The 17,096-nt window shown below is 40.8% G+C and overlaps 1 protein-coding gene across 1 annotated transcript in view; it reads left to right on the top strand.

The window, feature by feature from the left end:
- Positions 1-1,040: 1,040 nt before the first annotated feature.
- The window catches only part of NUDT14 (nudix hydrolase 14), a 64,484-nt gene continuing 48,428 nt past the window's right edge, over positions 1,041-17,096 (top strand). Inside the window, exon 1 of the mRNA XM_061998058.1 lies at positions 1,041-1,381. Coding sequence (XP_061854042.1) covers positions 1,301-1,381 — 81 coding nt within the window. The 5' untranslated portion in view covers positions 1,041-1,300. The remainder of the gene's footprint in view (positions 1,382-17,096) is intronic.

Genomic DNA, 17,096 nt, shown 5'->3' on the forward strand with positions numbered 1-17,096 from the left:
TTCTCTGTCTCGCCATTTTTTTGTCACTTGCATTATGGGAACTGATGGCAAGTGCTGTGCAACCTAAGTGCTGCCTATTTACTTCTTAGTGAGTCCTGTAATCGCTGGATCTGTTATTTCTAGGCACACTGCTAAGATTCACCCTACCACAAGACAACGAGCTTCCTTAGTGATGCAGTAGAAGTACACTAGAAGAGGAAAAAAAACACATACAAGAAACGACAGATTATTCCCAGTGCGGTCAATACACTGACAAGGTAATTTAATTTACATAGTAACTAAAATAGCTGTACTCTGGAACATCTGCATGGAAAGTGAACATGAATCAGCGAGATAATGACTATGGCAAATTGTCATCTCTGTTGCTCATGAATCTAGTTAGGAATATTAAAACACTAAGGGGAATCCAACCCAATGTTGCATAATGATGAATAAACTCCTATGAAAATTGGGAAGTTGTTAAATCTAACAGCGATTTGTTTAAGAAATATGAAGTAACAGCAGAGAGGATAACTGCTTTGCAATTTTGCTGCTGAAAGCTGCCAGATGTGTTTAAGGAAACTGCATTTATTTTTCTGCCATGGGCTGAGAGCGTGGTCCCAACTGGAAGATGCCCCCGAGAGGGAAATTGAGATGCACCAAATGACACATTGCAGACCACCCATGGTCTGTATTTGTGCCTACATTTTGCACATCACTCATACAACTCCCATCTTGACACAAAAACACCATGTAGGCAAAGAGGTTGTGCTTTTAACAGGAATATCCTCATCCTGAAAAAACTGACATACATCCCAAACCGGGATGAGCTGTGGCAAAATTCTGCCGTCTTCACAAGAGGGGGCCCACTTTCTGTTTGGTGCAGGAGTACCCCAGAAATTTTGGCATTACATGTGGAAATAACCGACCTCCTGAGAGCATCTGTCAATCTGCTGAGAAAACAGCATCACAAATAGGTGTTTTTGCAGAGTAAGGGTGACGCAGCTCCGGTGTGCTGCTGCCGTGTACCCGTTTTGTGGGTGAAACCCAGCGCCTCGCTTGCGATCAGAGAGAAAAGGGCAGGACAGTTGCCCCAGCACTGTCCCTCCCGGCTTCGCGGGCCGGCCGGCACGGAAGGGAGCAAAGGCGCTGCCGGGCTCCACTCTGCAACCGGGCCTCTCCGGGCCCCGCCTGCCCGGCTCGGCTCGGCCCTGCCCGGCTCGGCCCTGCCCGTTGCCCTAGGCCCGGCTGCCGGCGGCTGCGCGCGGCTGTCTCCCTCATCCTCCTCGTCCACGTCCTGTCGGCCGCTGCCCCCGCAGTGATGGAAGCCATCGAGGACCTGGCGCTCAAGCCCTGCACCTCCTCCCACTACCTGCGGCCTTACCGCCTCTCTTACCGGCAGGTGAGTGGCGGCGGCGGCGGCTCGCCCCTTGGCGCCCGCCCAAGTCCCTTCCCTCACGGCCTGCCCGGCCCGGCCCTCCGCCCCTTTCCTCCCTTGCAGCTTCTCCCGCCTGGTCGTGGCACGCAGGGGCGGGAGGCCGAAGAAGAAGAGCTGTCAGGGCCGCGGGCACTTGTCGTGTCCCGCTGCCGCCCGGCCGCCTCCCCCGCCTCCGCCATTTTGGGCGAGCGGCGGCGGAGCGTGCGCCTCAGCCTCATGGCGCCCTCCCGCCCCTTCCGCCCCGCGCCGAACGGCCCCTTGGGCGGCTGGGCAGCCCCCGCCCGCCGCACCCTCCCAGGCCCGCGGCCCGGCTGAGTGGCGCTGGGTGTCCAGTGAAGTTCGTGTCTGTGGAGGGCACTGCCTTGGGCTGTGGTACTGACTCCATCCCCGTGCGTGCGCCGAGGCCCCGAGCGCCGGCTGCCTCCCGGGAGTCTGGTCCATTAACCTGTTCTGGTTTTTCCGTTCACCTTTGAGCGGGGCATCTCTTAATTTGGGCTTTGCTTTTGTGCTGATAGTTTGTAGGTCAGGCTCGTAGCTGGCTCGCCCTTAGTGTGGCAGGTTGTTGCTTACATGGGCAAGATAATGCTCTACCAGGCTAGCCTCAGTGCCAGCACATGGGAAATGGGCACAGAAATCCCCGTCCCTGATCGTGTTTTTATCAGTGCCAGTCACCTTTCACAGAACCCCTGTGGGCTGCTACCTGCACTGGCAGGAATTGAAAAGTGTGAAAGGAAAGTTCTCTGCAAGCAAGGTCACGCACAAAATAAAGAAGACTTGGTTTATAAGTCACTGGTGGGCAGCACTGGCTGATCGGGATTGAGCTTCTACCCAGGAACAGTAGTGGAGGTGCAGAAGACCTAGTACAGCCCCTAGAAAATGCATGTGGCAGACTGCATCTTCTGTTAGTCCTCCTTTGCTTTTCTCCTGAACACATGAGTTGGAAAGGCAGAAGAGGGAATGTATGTGGAGGAGGCGTGTCTAAATCCCAACAGTGAGATAAGATACACAAAAGGAAAAGCAAGGGTTCAAGTGGCTTGCACCAAAGCAGATGAACTGATTTTTAAACCTTTTAAAATATGTTTTGTACATGATTTTCCCGACACAAACTCTCTTCTTTTTGACTGGGATAAGTAAAACACTTGGGTTTGTCAACAACTGAAAGCTGTATGCTGAATTACTTATTTATTTTAGATACCTGAAGAAAGCATGAAGAACATTCTTTCACGTTCTGAGTTTCTGCTGGCTTAGTTTATAAGTGACTGATTTATAAACTAAGTCTTAATTTTAATTTCTGAGTCATGCTCTACTTACATGGAAAATGGGATTTAATTAAAATGTAGAAAACAGTAGTGCAAGATTACATTTAATTGAATACAGGTGCCTTAAATGTGATGAGTATGGTAAAATAGAAACAAGGAGGTTGTTTGGACACTTGCTGTGATTTGACAGAGACCAGCATTGATACCAAAAGAAGTAGACTTTCCCTTTCTGCATGTGTTACATCTTCTCCTTGAACAAGTGTTTGTGCAGCCAAGTAGTGTTGCATTGAGGATCTGGTCTGGATGAAAGCTAATCTGGCTGAAAAAAGAAGTTAGTTTTAACCTAAACAAGATCTCTGATTCAATGCAAATGCTTGTGCTGGCAGAGGGAAGGTGTTAATGCAGTGGTTAGGGATGAGTGTTTGGGGGCTGGTTGAGGGCAGAGATTGTTTCTCTTGGCTTCAGGACTGTCTTGAAATGAACATGAAAATGTAGTTCATATGGCATCTGTACAGAAGCTGGCTTGGGTCCAGGCTACTGAGAGCATAAGCTCAATGAGTGTACCACTGCCTGCACCTGACCTGAGAGACAGGCCCTATGTTTATTAAAAGCACATTTTGCATGTAAAAACTTAGTAACCAGAGGAAATAATAAATATTTTTAGTCATTTGGCTAATGGTTTCAAAAGCATTTAGGCCTGCTGAAAACCCCCATTAAATACTGGAACACTTAAATGTCTAAAATCTGAGGGAGTTTGGTGCCTGATCTGCATAAGAATTTTTGAAAATTGCACAGCTCATCTGAAATTGAAAATGATTTCCTAAATCTAGCTCTTGATCTTAATGGTTTTACACAGAGTATGTCCTCCCCTTGTCCAACTTTTTTTTTTTGTTCACTAGCTGGAAAAAGAAAAGAAACTTTTCTTCTCAGTTCCTAATTGGTGCTGTATCTTAAAGTCAAATGAGTTTCCTCCTTCCATGAATTCCCTGCACCTGCTTGCTGAACATAACCCAAATCTAATTTAAAGAGAAAAAAAAAGGCTTTCTGAATAGCAGAATAATATAAATGAGGAACATTTAAATAATGGCATTTGTTGCACTGTGAAAACTGAAACTAGTTTGGATACTTCCTTTATGCTGTAATTGGAAGGATTGGGGTGGTCTTATGGGTGCTTTTTGTGAAGCTATAACATGTCTCCTGTAACTCATGGAAGTCTGAAGAAGATTCATTGATTCATACTTTTGTGTTTATATAATATTGATGAAGGATAATTTAAGCCTTGAAGATGGAGATTTTGAAAGCTGTTCTCAAACAGATATGTTCCTAAAATAGGCATTGATACTTCAACATAACTCCTCTGTCCAAGGACATACACAGAATTGACAGGTTTTATTTTATTAGGGTGTTTTTTTACAACTATTGCTCTTCTATACAAACAAGAAACTTAAACAATTTTTACCTGCCTGTGATTTTAAGATTATTTCTGAGCATTTATCAACATGTTACATCACTGATTCTTAGATATTTCATCATGAACACATTCATTACAGCAGTGATTCGGAGACATTTTATCTAAAAATTATGCTGCTTGTGTGGAAATAACTTTAATCCCATTGCTATAGTTAAAACAGTTAAGTATTCTGGAGTTAAACATAAGTTTATATATCTCATCACAATTTACCCTGTTTGTCTGATTTTATGCATTCAATCCACACCTCACTGAGTTGTAAGCTTCTGTTTTTTTTAGCAGGTTTACAGGCCACCAAAAATCTGCAAGACATCAGAAAGCTATGTGTTTGGGGGTTAAATCTGTACAAAATGCTGAATAAATGATGTTTTAAGCCCATACAGGTTATGCATGTGAAGAAGATTGTTGTCACACCTGATCAAGAGTAGATGCAAAGATTCAGGTGACCTGCTTGTCAGAGGTACTTAAGACATTCCAAATTGTAGGCCCAAAGATTGGATCAGTGTTTTGGCCAGCTGAGTATTTATCTTAGGCACTTGGATGTTCAGACACGGAGCTGTAGACACATGTAGGAACAGAGTTGCTAGTGCTTAGAATCAAGTCAAGTGGTTACTGTCACATTAGAGAAAACTCCTGGAGTATCTTTCTAGGTTTGTGCTTGAGTCCTAAGTTTCCTTGTGTTGTAAGAGCTTGAGTCATCCTTTAGATTATACCTGTTGTATTTGGCTCCATACAGAGGTACTCTTCCAGAAGACCACCAGAAAAATACATATTTCTGTCTGTTTTGGTGTAGTGAGGATTCTCTTATGAGAACAAGACTTCTTGAAGTCTTCCTGAAGGTACAAGACTTCCTGAAGTTACAGCAATTTATGCCAGTGGTGTATCTGCTCTTCCAATACAGAATCGTGAGATCTTTTCATGTGAAGTCTTTAATCTTCTTCTGCCCCCACATATCTTAAATGAAAGTGATGAGCTCTGAACGTTTCCCATGGATCATGAAAGTAGGTGTACACCCTTCTGAGATAATTCTGTGTTTTGAACTATGCAGGTTGAGGCAACATGCAGCTTGGTATTAGGTATCTGAGCTATGGGGAATCACCTGGCTCTCCAGACAAATCACTGTTAACAACCACTTTTTAAAATGCTTTGTTATGTCATTGTGTAGTGCAAAGGTAGAAATGGCGGTGCAGTAAAGGAGTCACAGGATTCAGCAGCTGTAGGCAGATTTGGTTAGGGCTAATGTAGAGGGTTAAGGGACAGTTTAAAACTATGTCATTCAAAATCGTCATCTACCAGCTCCTCAAAATGGACCTCACTTTCTGCTTGGGACTTTCAGCTGTCAACTGTTGTCTCAAGATGAGGCCCTCAGGAAAGTGAGCCATGGTATTTTAATGGATTGGCCTGTGGGTGAGAGGTGAACAAGGTGCCTCACATAGCCTGATCCTCTTCATTTTGTCAGCAGGAACCCCGTTTATGTATTTTTGTGAAGAGAATTAATTTATCTCATATATAGGGTAGCATCTGGCTAGTTTTAATGTGGACTTGGCCCTAAAGTGCAAATTGATTTGTTGTCTAAAGTGGGTTTTTTTTAAACCTGTATCACCTCCTGAAGAATTGGCTCCTTTACCAGGAACTCCATGCTAAATCTCTTTTCACTTTTTCCTATTGAAGTTTTTTCTGCTTTTCATAAATAATTTATTCAAGAGACCAGAGGGATGGCTAATGAGAGATTAACTCAATGCCCAAGGGCTAGGGCATTTCCCTGGGATGTGGTAGAGTCAGGCTGCAAGATCTTGCTTCAATTAATACTGCTTCCCACATCACAGGACAGTGTGCTCACTACTGGGAAACACATTTGTGTGTAAATCTTCAGCTATCCTTTGTCTGTGTTAGCCAGGCACTTGTCTATATATTAGGCAGACAAAACTGCTGATACTAGGTCATGAGGTAGACTCAGAGTAGTAAGGGTTGAGCAGAGCTGTTAAGGTTTTAGGCAATACTAAGTATCCAAATGGAAATTTGTATCAACATAGTCTTCTTAATCAGCACCCGAGCAGGGTTTTCAGTGGTTCTGGTTGGTGGTGGTGGTTTCAGTGGTTGGATTTGGGCCCTAAAACCGGGCTTTGACAGAGGGAGCTCTGGTGAATCTTGTGATTTAAGAAGTTACTGCATGCAGGTTTTTTTGTTCTGTGCTTCTGGTTGTTACTTTCCGTGAATCAGCAGAAAGGAAAGTTGTTTTGTTCCAGCTCTTACTCTGCTGTTCCAGTTGAAACCCACTTCCATCAGCCCTACAAGCTAAATTACTGAGCTTTGCATAGAACTCAGTGTATTAATTGCCTTTCTGTATTCTTTTTTGGTGACCTCTTTGTTGGAGACAGTATCCTTCAAAGGGAGGCAGAGGAAGCAAAGCATCTAGCTAGGGGAATATTAGCTTGAGCTCTTACAGAAACTTTTGCTCACATCTTACATATCAAAGCCTTTGTGGATCTAGCCCAGACTCCTATAGCTTTGGTTTTGAAGATTGTTCTGGCACGGGAGCTCTTGCCACCATTTCCTTGCATTTTATAAACATATATGTGCATTCTGCCCAGGAGCTTTTAGAGATGTGCTACTAGACTGTCAGGAGTTTTCCCAGTATGTATGTGAGTCTGTTGAATGGTGAGTGAGTATCTCAGTTATTTGGGACAAACCTCAAAAACTCCGTTCAAATCGACTGAACCTCTCAGCAGCGCTAAACTGCAACTATTTACTCTTTTGTGAGCTTCACGCACTTCAGAGTAGTCCTGTGCTCTGGCCATCATATATCCTCCACTGATTTAATATTTAGAATCATTCCTGTCAAAGTTGAGCATGAAAAAAGCTCCTTTCATTTGAATGCACAATGTTTTCATTCGGTGTTAAGGGAACTCGATCACAATCTCTTTGAGTTTTACATCATCTTAAAGTAATTTTCAAGCCTGCTGTGGATCTTAACACGTCATGAACTTTACAAAGGACAGAAAATATACTTCAGATCTAGTACCCAGTTCATCAGTAGAAATGAAATCTCATATTGCAAATCTTAAGATTTGCTGCTGCTTTCTTTTGTGACTGTGACCAGCCACTCGGTTTCTGTGCCTTACAATTTAACTGTCTTGGAGGTGACATGAAGCTAGAAAAATATGTATAGATGCAGAACGAAGTGGGGACTGTATCATGATGTCATAAAACATTGCAGCTGGGAAAAAAAAAAAGCAAAGCTTTGTAGTGTTACAGTAATATTAACAGTCTCCTTTTACATTCAGAATCTCCTTTTATAAGGTAGGAGCAACATGAATGTGCTCAGCTGCCTGAAATATTCTGTGGAACTTCCGTCTGCTTTCTTATAAACATAAAACATTCTTTTCTATTTTGACAGTTAAACATTATACTGTTGAGGGAGTAAACAGATTTTTAAGTTACCTGTTCAAACAAGTCAGTTTTCTGTTGAATCTTCAAAAGGCTCCAGTAGTAGGAAATCTGCTACTGAGTAGCACATTTATTTGCAGTTCATTTTTTCAAAGCAGGATTGCAATAAAAGGCAGTGCCATTTTTGCTGCAAAGTTTGTCTCGTTTTCTTTAGCTTGTCAAGACTGTTACGTCAATGTATATAGTATTAGTCTTAAATAGAAACATACTGCTTCTAGCTCAGGAAGTCCCTGAGCTGCAAATTGCAGGAGGCTCAGAGGATTTTAACAATATATTCTTCCTTAGGCATCTTGGCTTCTGTCAGAGGTAGGATCCTGGGTGAGACAGGATCTAGCTGATGTGACTGCTGCTGTGTTAACCAGCAATTATGGTTGCAGTACAGTAGAATTCTTTTATATAGGTGAAAGGAAGAAACGTGCTATTTTTGCAACAACAGTGTTAGGGAGTTAAATGCCAAGGGAATATAATTTCCTTCAAAAGAAACAGTGTTCTTTACAATTAGAGAGTGGATTTAATGAAAGAAATTAAGGAATCAAGGAGTATCCACTTCTGGCTCTACTATACACCTTGAATTCAACTCTGGAAACGTGTACAAGTTATTTTTGTATGATACATTTATGAATTCCTAAAGGGAGAAATTACTTAATAAGAGTAGTAGTTGAAAAGTACCCTAGCACTTGTTTCAGTGACTATTATGTTGAATTAATCTTAATTTCTTAATCCAGCCTGCTTTGACAAGCACACGTAGGGTTCTTTGAAGTAAATACATGAAAAGTAGTTGGCAGTGATAAAACTTCACATTTTTAGGTCAGCCACATTATGATTTAACAAACTTATGACAGCAAATGTCACTTACTGGCAAGAATAAGGCTCCGTTGAGCATCTTCTGTAGCGTCCTTACGCTGGGCTGAAATATGTCTACACTTGTAGAAACAAACATGAAAATCTCATTTCATGTCACCAGTAGCTACACTATTGGGATTTCTGTGAAGTTAAGATTAAGTATTAAGAAGAGGGACATAAGTTGTAGTTATCTTGAACCAGTATTTTTCAAGTTCTGATAACATAGCTCACAGAGAGCCATGGGACTACTTGTAGGTCACCCATGTGAGTCAATGAAGAAAAGCAGATCAGCTGTCTGCAGATGTGAATGTGCTACCAAGGTCTGCAGCTTCACTGGTAGATGTTTCCAGGTCTGCAGATGAAGAGGCTGAAAACCATCAGCTTCAACAATACCACTCCAGTAGCCTCATCTGCAAAGGCTTGTCTACACAGGACTTTCCTGATTAACTCCACGTCTCATTCTACAACAAAGAGTCTGCTTCTGTTTACGTTAAACCATTTTCAAAGTACGATTGCACTTTGAATTCATACCCTACCTTAATCCATGTTAACTTTCCAGTGCATGCCCTAAGGGAGCAGTAAACTAAACCGAATGACTGTGTCCACACAGAGGTTTAATGGAGTTTAACTAGCAGAATTCAAGTTCATCAAGGTACTTATTTCAGATTCATTTTATTGATGTCCTGGTGTAGACAAGCCCTAAGAATAAAGGTGGTTTAGCTCGAAGTGAATAAACTGTGTTATAAAATCCATCATCGAGATTTTATTATATTTTTTTGTGTGTGAAATGCAACTACTGAAGGGTACAAAATAGAGGTTTTTTGACATGTTTGGTACCATCTCTTTTATAGTAATTGCAGTTAGATCTGAGAAATAAAATGGTGTTCACGTTCTTCAGCAACTAAGTGCTTTATTTGTTTTTCAGTTTGGATCAAAATACATATGTTTGCTTAAAAAGCAGAAACTTCTTTTTCCCAGTACAAAAAAAATCTGTCATCTGAATGATAATCTCAGCTATGACATTCTGCCTATTTGGTATGTTTTAAAGCAGATGAACACTGTAACATTTTAAGTGTTTATAACAAATGTGAATATTATGGAAATTAGACATTTTCTGTAAAGGGGAATATTCTTTTAAGTGCCTGGGTTTTATTGCCTGTATGGACTGAAACTATATTATATTCTTGAAAATAGGAGTGGGTTTTAAATAACAATTTCACTTCAACTGCTGCCACATTTATAATACGTTTGCATTTTCACCTGTGACTCATAAAAGGTCAGCTCCCGTGCTTTGAAAATGCTTCACAAGTCCACGTAGCATAAATGAGCATGTTCTACACAGCAGGCATGTACAGTTAGCTGCCCTTGTGACTTGCATTCAGATTAATTATTCTTCATCATTTTTAACTGAAACAAGTTAAAGAACTTAGCTTTTTTGGTACTGTCCTTCACACATTGATCAAAATCTTGTTAATATAGTAACGCTAAAGTTTACTAAAGTTTAAACAGAGCAGAGCTCAGTTTTTCTTAGTGGTCAGCTCATGTCACACTAAAGCCCTGATCAGGGATCAAAACAGCATTAATTATTTGTTTCACGTTGTGGTTGCTGTGTCAAAATCCTTTAAATACCTCTTGGAGCTGAGAGGGAATCTTACTGCCTGTGACAGAGCAGCTGGTCTGGACATGGGCTGATGCCCCAGTTGACAGGTTGTTGGATTAGAAAGAATATCAAAGGCAGTGAGTAAGATTAGGGATAAGTGAACATCTGACAGCAGTTTGCAGCAGGGGAGAACAGATGATAAACAATGGGAGCGGGGTGCATGGGGGGGGGTGAGAGGTGAGAAGGCCATGGGAAAAGTGTGGCGGCAATCACTAAAGCTCCAGGTTGCTGAGCCTCATGAATAGAACAGGAAATGGGATTTGCTGGGACAGATGTGCTGAGCGGTGATGAATACATTATAGGGAAATGAGGCTAAACTCCTAAAGGTAAGAGATGTTCTTTCTCTGAAAACAGAAAATGTGGGTTAAAAGAAGTTTACCCTGCTGGAGAAGTAAGCATTGATACTTAAAAACTATTACAGAAAGAAGTAATGCTAATGGTAATTTAATTAAATGGTTATTCCCCAGTAGAGGTCCATGAGGAACTCTAGGTCATGTGCTTCTAGCATAACAATCCTACAGGGCTATTACATATACAGTATTACAAGTATGTATTTTAAACCTAAAATTGCACAAAGGGTAGAACAGTTTGAATGATGGAACAGCCTGAAGGGGGGCTCTGACTGGATAATGGTCAGATGCATATTCTGTATCTGGCATGTATTATATAGCACTCACATAACATATGTTTGATCCTGCCACCATTAAAAGAGAGTTGTACAGAGTGATCTTGTGAGGTCCTTCCAGCCTTACATTTTTTCAACGCTGTGAGGTGATTGTCTGCTTGTAGGAAATTATACATAACTGCTGCTGCTCCTTAGGATATTGTTTCTGTACTTCTCAGACTTCTTTAGTTTATATTCTTGATGGCTCCTTTTCCAATATTTATGATTACCTCAGCAAGCCAGCAGAAAATTTTGTATTTACTCACAGGACTGTGTTCCAGCTCACTGACTTAGAATTTCTTCTGTGTTTTTTCTTTTCCTAATTTTTAAAGACAGTCCCATTAAAAAACCCTAAATCTCACACTAACATTTTAATAGTGTATTACTTCAGCAAAAGGGGGAGATGCAGAAACTATAATTGTTGACATTGCTGTGTGAAAGTATGGATAAAGTTTGTCCTCGGGCATCTTCCATGGTATATTCTCCCAGTTTGTTTTACATATATGAGCTGTCTGAAATAAAGTAGAAGCACAAAGTGTGAGAGTCACCAACTGGAAAACATAAAGCTCAATGGTGTAAGGACAAGAGGTGGCTTAGCTGTAATAGGAATGCCCACCATCTGTCTCTCCTGACCTCACATCTCTCTCATGTGTTGCCCCCGTCTTCAAGATGAGGAGGCACATATCTGGCCTCCTTTAGTCCCTGTGTGCTCCTAGAGATGAGTGCTGTAACTATAAAACTCTGTTTTTCAAAAGAACAGGGATTGTAACTAGAATCTGGGATGAACAGGTATGTCTCATAGGCCTATGGAAGTAGGTGTTCATGTTGCAGAAACACTGCGTGTGATATTTTGACCACAGCGGCATCACTTGAATACAGGAATTCAAGAATCTGTAGAGCTCTGGGGTCCCAGAAGTTCTCAAAAATCAGGGATTAACAAGGATTGTACTTCAAGTGGTGACAATAGTAACGAAATAAAGTGATGGTGAGCACAGCAGAATGTCTATTAAAAAGCATACTTTACAGGTTCTGATCAGCATAAGACTATGCTAATAGTTCTGTTTTCCATAATGATTTCTTCATTTGCATGAAACTATAACTGAAGAACTTACCATTTGTTACAGGCAGTGTCCGTTTTTAGAGTGGTTGAAGATTATTTGCAGTTGGCTTGTGTAATTCCTTACTTATGTCCCAGTTCACTTATGTTACAGGGTCACAGTCATTACGAAGGTTTCAGAAATACTGCAGTGAAACAGAACTGTATATAGATCACTGATCAATTATTAATGAATGCCAGTTGTATATGACTTTTAAGAAACAAGTATATTTCTCTGTACTAGTGCTCTTTTCAGTACAGACAAGTTAGAAGCTGTTCCCAAGTTACTCCTTGAACCTTTCTGTGTATTATGTTTTCCGAACAGGAAGGTGATGAGGAGATGACTGCTGCTGTGGGAGTCAGATTTCAGTAGAATCTATCCAAATTGAGAGGTAAAACTGGAGTTAAGAAAATAGCAGAACCTGGAGCTAGTTGCATCTGTCACTTTGAACTGGTTTTGGGGGGGCTGGGGAGAAAAGAGAGGATAAAAAGCCCTGAGGATCTTTGTGAGGAGGGTCTGTGAGAAAGTCTTAGGAGAAAACTCTAAAGATTGTTACTAAGCCTTGGCTTCTATTAGCCCCCTGCTGCTGTTCTTCATCAAGTTGTTTTAATGGCTTTCAAAGCAAGTGAGTGGAAAATGGTTTCTCTGGAACTTTAAGGAGACTGAACTGAAAACTGTCATTGCTTTATAAGTAAAACACATCAAAGATTGATGGAAGAATCGCTTGTTAAACACATTGTAGATTTAAATTAAAAAAAATGAGAGATATCATAAAAGAGACATTAGGTCATCATAACTACCTCAAGGTGAAAGTTTAGTGACTTGCTATGTGCTCAGGAACCTGTGTTAAGTATCTCTTTCATAGCCTTTGTGGCCCCTCTGTGTGTGTGCATGTGGGCAAGCTTTTTAATCTTTTTTTCCAAGAGGGTTTTTTTTTTCCTAATACACAGAGGGAAAAGTACAGAAGCTTAAAAATGTAGGTGGTGGTTAATGTGCTTTTTAATTTTCTTTCCTCTGTCTTTAGGGATGCCTTCTTCTGGTATTTTTAATTACTTAGTGCTTCAAATTCTTATCTACTTCTGCAATTTGTGTTGCAACGTACAGGATTTATTCTATGTGTTCAGTGTGTGCAAAGTGCATTTGCATATCATCCAGTAATTATGTGTTTATTCTGGAACCTGGTCTGCTCACTTTCCTCTCCCCACCTTCTTTTCCCTCCACAGTCCTCCCAGTCAGTAAATAGTGTGGTTTTTAGAATTGTGTAGAAGATATAATTAAAAAAAAAATGGGGGGGGGAACCAACATTTCCAGTGAGACTTTGAGCTTCATTCTTTTAAGGCAAATGCTTATTCTGATATGTCATGCTGTGTGTGATCAAGGTGCATATTTAGTAAGCAAATACAAACAATTGTTTAAAAAGATTAAAAGAATTCCTCAGCAGGCTGATAAAGCACACCGTGCGTGATTCGCTGTCCATTGGAAAATGGCAGAAGTGTTCCAGTGTTGTAGCTTCAGGTTTAATTCATGAGTTCTTTCTGGAGTTAAGCAGCTACGTCTGTGCATGATTCTGACTCTAGACTTCATTCTTAATGTAGAAAATTGGTTTTTTCCCAAGAGCTTAATATGTGATGACTGCAGTTACTGGATTTTCTGCATGATATACTTAGAAATTGGTGTCTATATCATCCAAAAAGCATAGCATTATTTGGGTGATTCTATAAGATTTTTATGACATACCAGATCATTGAGATTGCTAGCAGGAATATTGACTATGCAGTCAACTACACAGGCTTTGATAATTCATTTTTCTTTTAAGGATTCTTTTCAATGATTTTTTTTCATTTTAGCTCATATTTTAATTAGCTTTAATAGTTACTTGTGAACTTGGAATAAAAAGGTTATAGGCTATACATGACACTCTAAGATCCTCTTTTGAAATTCCACCATTGCTGAATAAGGTTATATTTTCCCACCTCTTATTGGTGAGGTCAGATCTCCGCTTGCATTTTTACTACTTCATCCTGGTTTAGATAAAGTCTAAAGCAATTTGACTAAGAGATGTTTTTTTAACTTGGAAAGTAAGGTGATTGGAGTTGCAGCAGCTCAGTGTTTTTTGACCAAAAATTAAGTGTGTTTTTTGACCAGAAATTAAGTGTTCTGACAAACTGAGCTGGAAGTCAAGATGTGGAAAAAAACAGGGGAAACAGATAAATTTGTATATTGAGCAGAACATTGTAAATAATTTAAAAATCTACTTAGGATATGGACCTATATAGCTTTTGTAAATCTTGTTATTTTGAACTGCTGAAATAAACCAATGCTGTTGGCTTCATTCAGTTTTGGTTTGGCTTTTAAACCTACCTTTGTTGTTATTTGTCCACTTAAGCTTGTTGAGTTTGGGAAGCAGCAGGATTAGAAGAGAAGTTGGCTATCACATACATAGGCAGCTTCTGGCTTACTTTGTTTGCAAGGCTTGTCATGCTCTTAAGAGCAACATTTCAATAGCACAGGAATATATGAGCCTCACACAGAATCACAGAATCTTAATGACTGGAGGGGACCTCGAGAGATAATCCAGTCCAGCCACCCCTGCCAGAGCAGAACCACCTGAGTAGGTCACACAGGAACTTGTCCAGGTGGGTTTGAATGTCCCCAGTGAAGGAGACTCCACAGCCCATCTGGGCAGCCCCTTCCAGTGCTCCCTCACCTCAAAGGTTAAGAAAATCTTCCTTGTATTTCTTTGGAACCTGCCTAGAGCATCATGGTACACTTGCTACAGAAAGAGTAATTTGCAAAAATAACGATATAAATGTGATGATTTAAGTGTAAGAATTATGTTGGGGGGGGGGGGGGGGGGAGGGGGAGCTGAGAGAGTAGAGATCTAATCTCATCCAGGGACTGAAAACAAGCTAGTCAGGGAATGTATTTCACTAAATGGAAAAACTGTTGGAATAGTTGCTTTTGAAGTATTTCTCAAAGAAAAATGAACCCCAACCCAGCTGAATGCCAGTTGGCCTTGTGTCTTCCCTCCCTTCTGTCTGTACATTCTTCTGCAGGCCTTATGATAGAGCAGTGGCATGCTTTCCAGTACTGCATTAAGGAGGATGACAAACCACACCTAGCAGTTTTGCCTTGGGGAGAGGATGAAAGAGAAAAGAAAGAACTTTCTGCAGTGCTGTGTTTTGTGTACTTTTTGGTCAGCAAATGATGTCTGGCTCCTGCAAGGGAAAGTGTATAATTGTCTTTAGTACTTGTGGAAGTTAATTCTTCATTCTCAGACCAGCCCTGCTGTATCTGTAAACTTCATTCTTTGTCTAAGATTTTAGTCTCTTCTGTGTATGCTGGGTTTATGCCATTGCACGTTCAGGATAAAGTCTTAGAGCCTAAGGTGTCTTGGTATTTTGTTGAAAGAGCCAACAAAAATGGCAATAAATAGTTTTAACATGCTCGATGTACCCAGTACTGCTGAGGAGACACACTAAAAATCCCAGGACCTTGTCTATGAAAACACTTGCATTGAGTGGTAACCTTGAGTTCCTATGAGACTTGCTGTGTAGGAGGCATCCTTCCCTGCTCATGCTTCACCATGGAGACACCACGATGCTGCACCTGGCTTCCTTCCCAACTTTGTTAAAACTTAGGATCTTCCAAAATGCTGCTTGTGGACCTTGGTCAATGTTGTTAACGCGGGCTCTTTGTGGATGTGTACCAGACTGCTGTGTGATGCAGGTGTGCAGTTCATAGAGCTATATTGTTCCCACATTGATTTGAATTCTGCATCAAAAAAATCATATCCTTCGTAAGTTGTAAATAAATGGGTTTGTTAATTGCTTTTAAAAATCATGTGTCTGTTATCCACACTATTGCTTCACAGATGTGTTTACAAAACCAGTAACTTTGAAGCTACGCGTGACAGATGATTTTCTGTGTCATTTTTAATCCAGTTGTAATGATACAATAGTCTGTGCAAACACTTATCAATATTCTGCTTTGGTTGACACAGTAATTTCTGTTTCAGAAATTAAAACAGCATTCATCAGCTGCATAGATTTGAATGCAGCTTTTTCCATCTAAAAATGGAGTGAGCCAGTACTGTGGTAGAAGAGGGATAGTTTTTTCTCTCCTTGTCTCCTTTTTCTCTCTTTATCAACCAGGGAAGATTTTAATCCCTGTATAAGTTGCAGTGGAATTTGTTAGAATGACTAAAAAGGTAATGAGAAATATTAGACAATTGATGGTGGTGATTAGCATTTGGCTGAAATACCAGTGGCAACTTAAACTGTGGTTTTATGGTGGTGTCAGTGTTGTTTTCCTGAATGGTATAGTGAAATTAATGATGAAAGGACAGTTTCTTTCCTTCCTCTTTTGGATGAGGGTCATGACCTAGGGTAGCAAAGAAGAAATTATGCTTGTAGGCGTAGTGGTTGCCTTGGGACTGATGATTTTAAGATTCATTTTCACCTTCTGCTTACTAGACTTTGCTTCTCTCTGTGCTGTGCCAGCAGAGAGGAGGCGAGAGCCCTAAATCCTTGCAGAGTCAGTGGGGTGATTGACTCTCTAAGGCAGAGGTTGTGCATCAGGTTGTCTTCAGCAGTCTCTTAATTCTCAGGGGTGCCGTACCAGTGAGTGGTCAAGGGAATCATGAGTTATGGGAATGTGATTTAGACCATAGCAGTGGAGAATCCTCTTCCTAAGGGCTTGAAAGGGCATTTGGAGTAATGAGCACACAGGGTAAGTACAGGAAGGAGTTAAAGAATAGCAAGGAAGATTTCTCATCTACTGTGGAGTCTCAGACTCACAACGGGTACTTTATTGTGATTCTCACTCTATCCTGAAACAGCTACTACAGACATAATTGACCTAGGTATGTTATGAGTTATTTCCCCTGCCTGTCATTAAATATCACTAGTCTGAAATTTCACAGTCAGGCCCTTTATCTTGGTAACGCTGTGGTCAAAAGAAGCAGCTGTCAGTGGACCAGAAAAGATTGAAACAGGTTTCCTGGAGATGTTTTTCATTCTTTTGATCTCTTTATTTTTTTTTTTTTTGTAACAAAGTTTGTTTTTCTTGTAGTTAGCTCTGTGTGTGTCTCAGGAAAATGTAGCAGTTTGGAAAATACTGCCTTTGGTGACTTAGGAGTGTTAAGTGCCATTTTACAAAGCAATTTGCAGGAATCAGCCTCACTGGATTTCACTAAGGTGGTTTTGTAACCTTAGAACAAATATTGCAGTTTAAATCCCA

Source organism: Colius striatus, chromosome 6 (genome assembly GCF_028858725.1).
Source record: "Colius striatus isolate bColStr4 chromosome 6, bColStr4.1.hap1, whole genome shotgun sequence".
In the NCBI taxonomy this organism is placed as follows: Eukaryota; Metazoa; Chordata; class Aves; order Coliiformes; family Coliidae; genus Colius; species Colius striatus.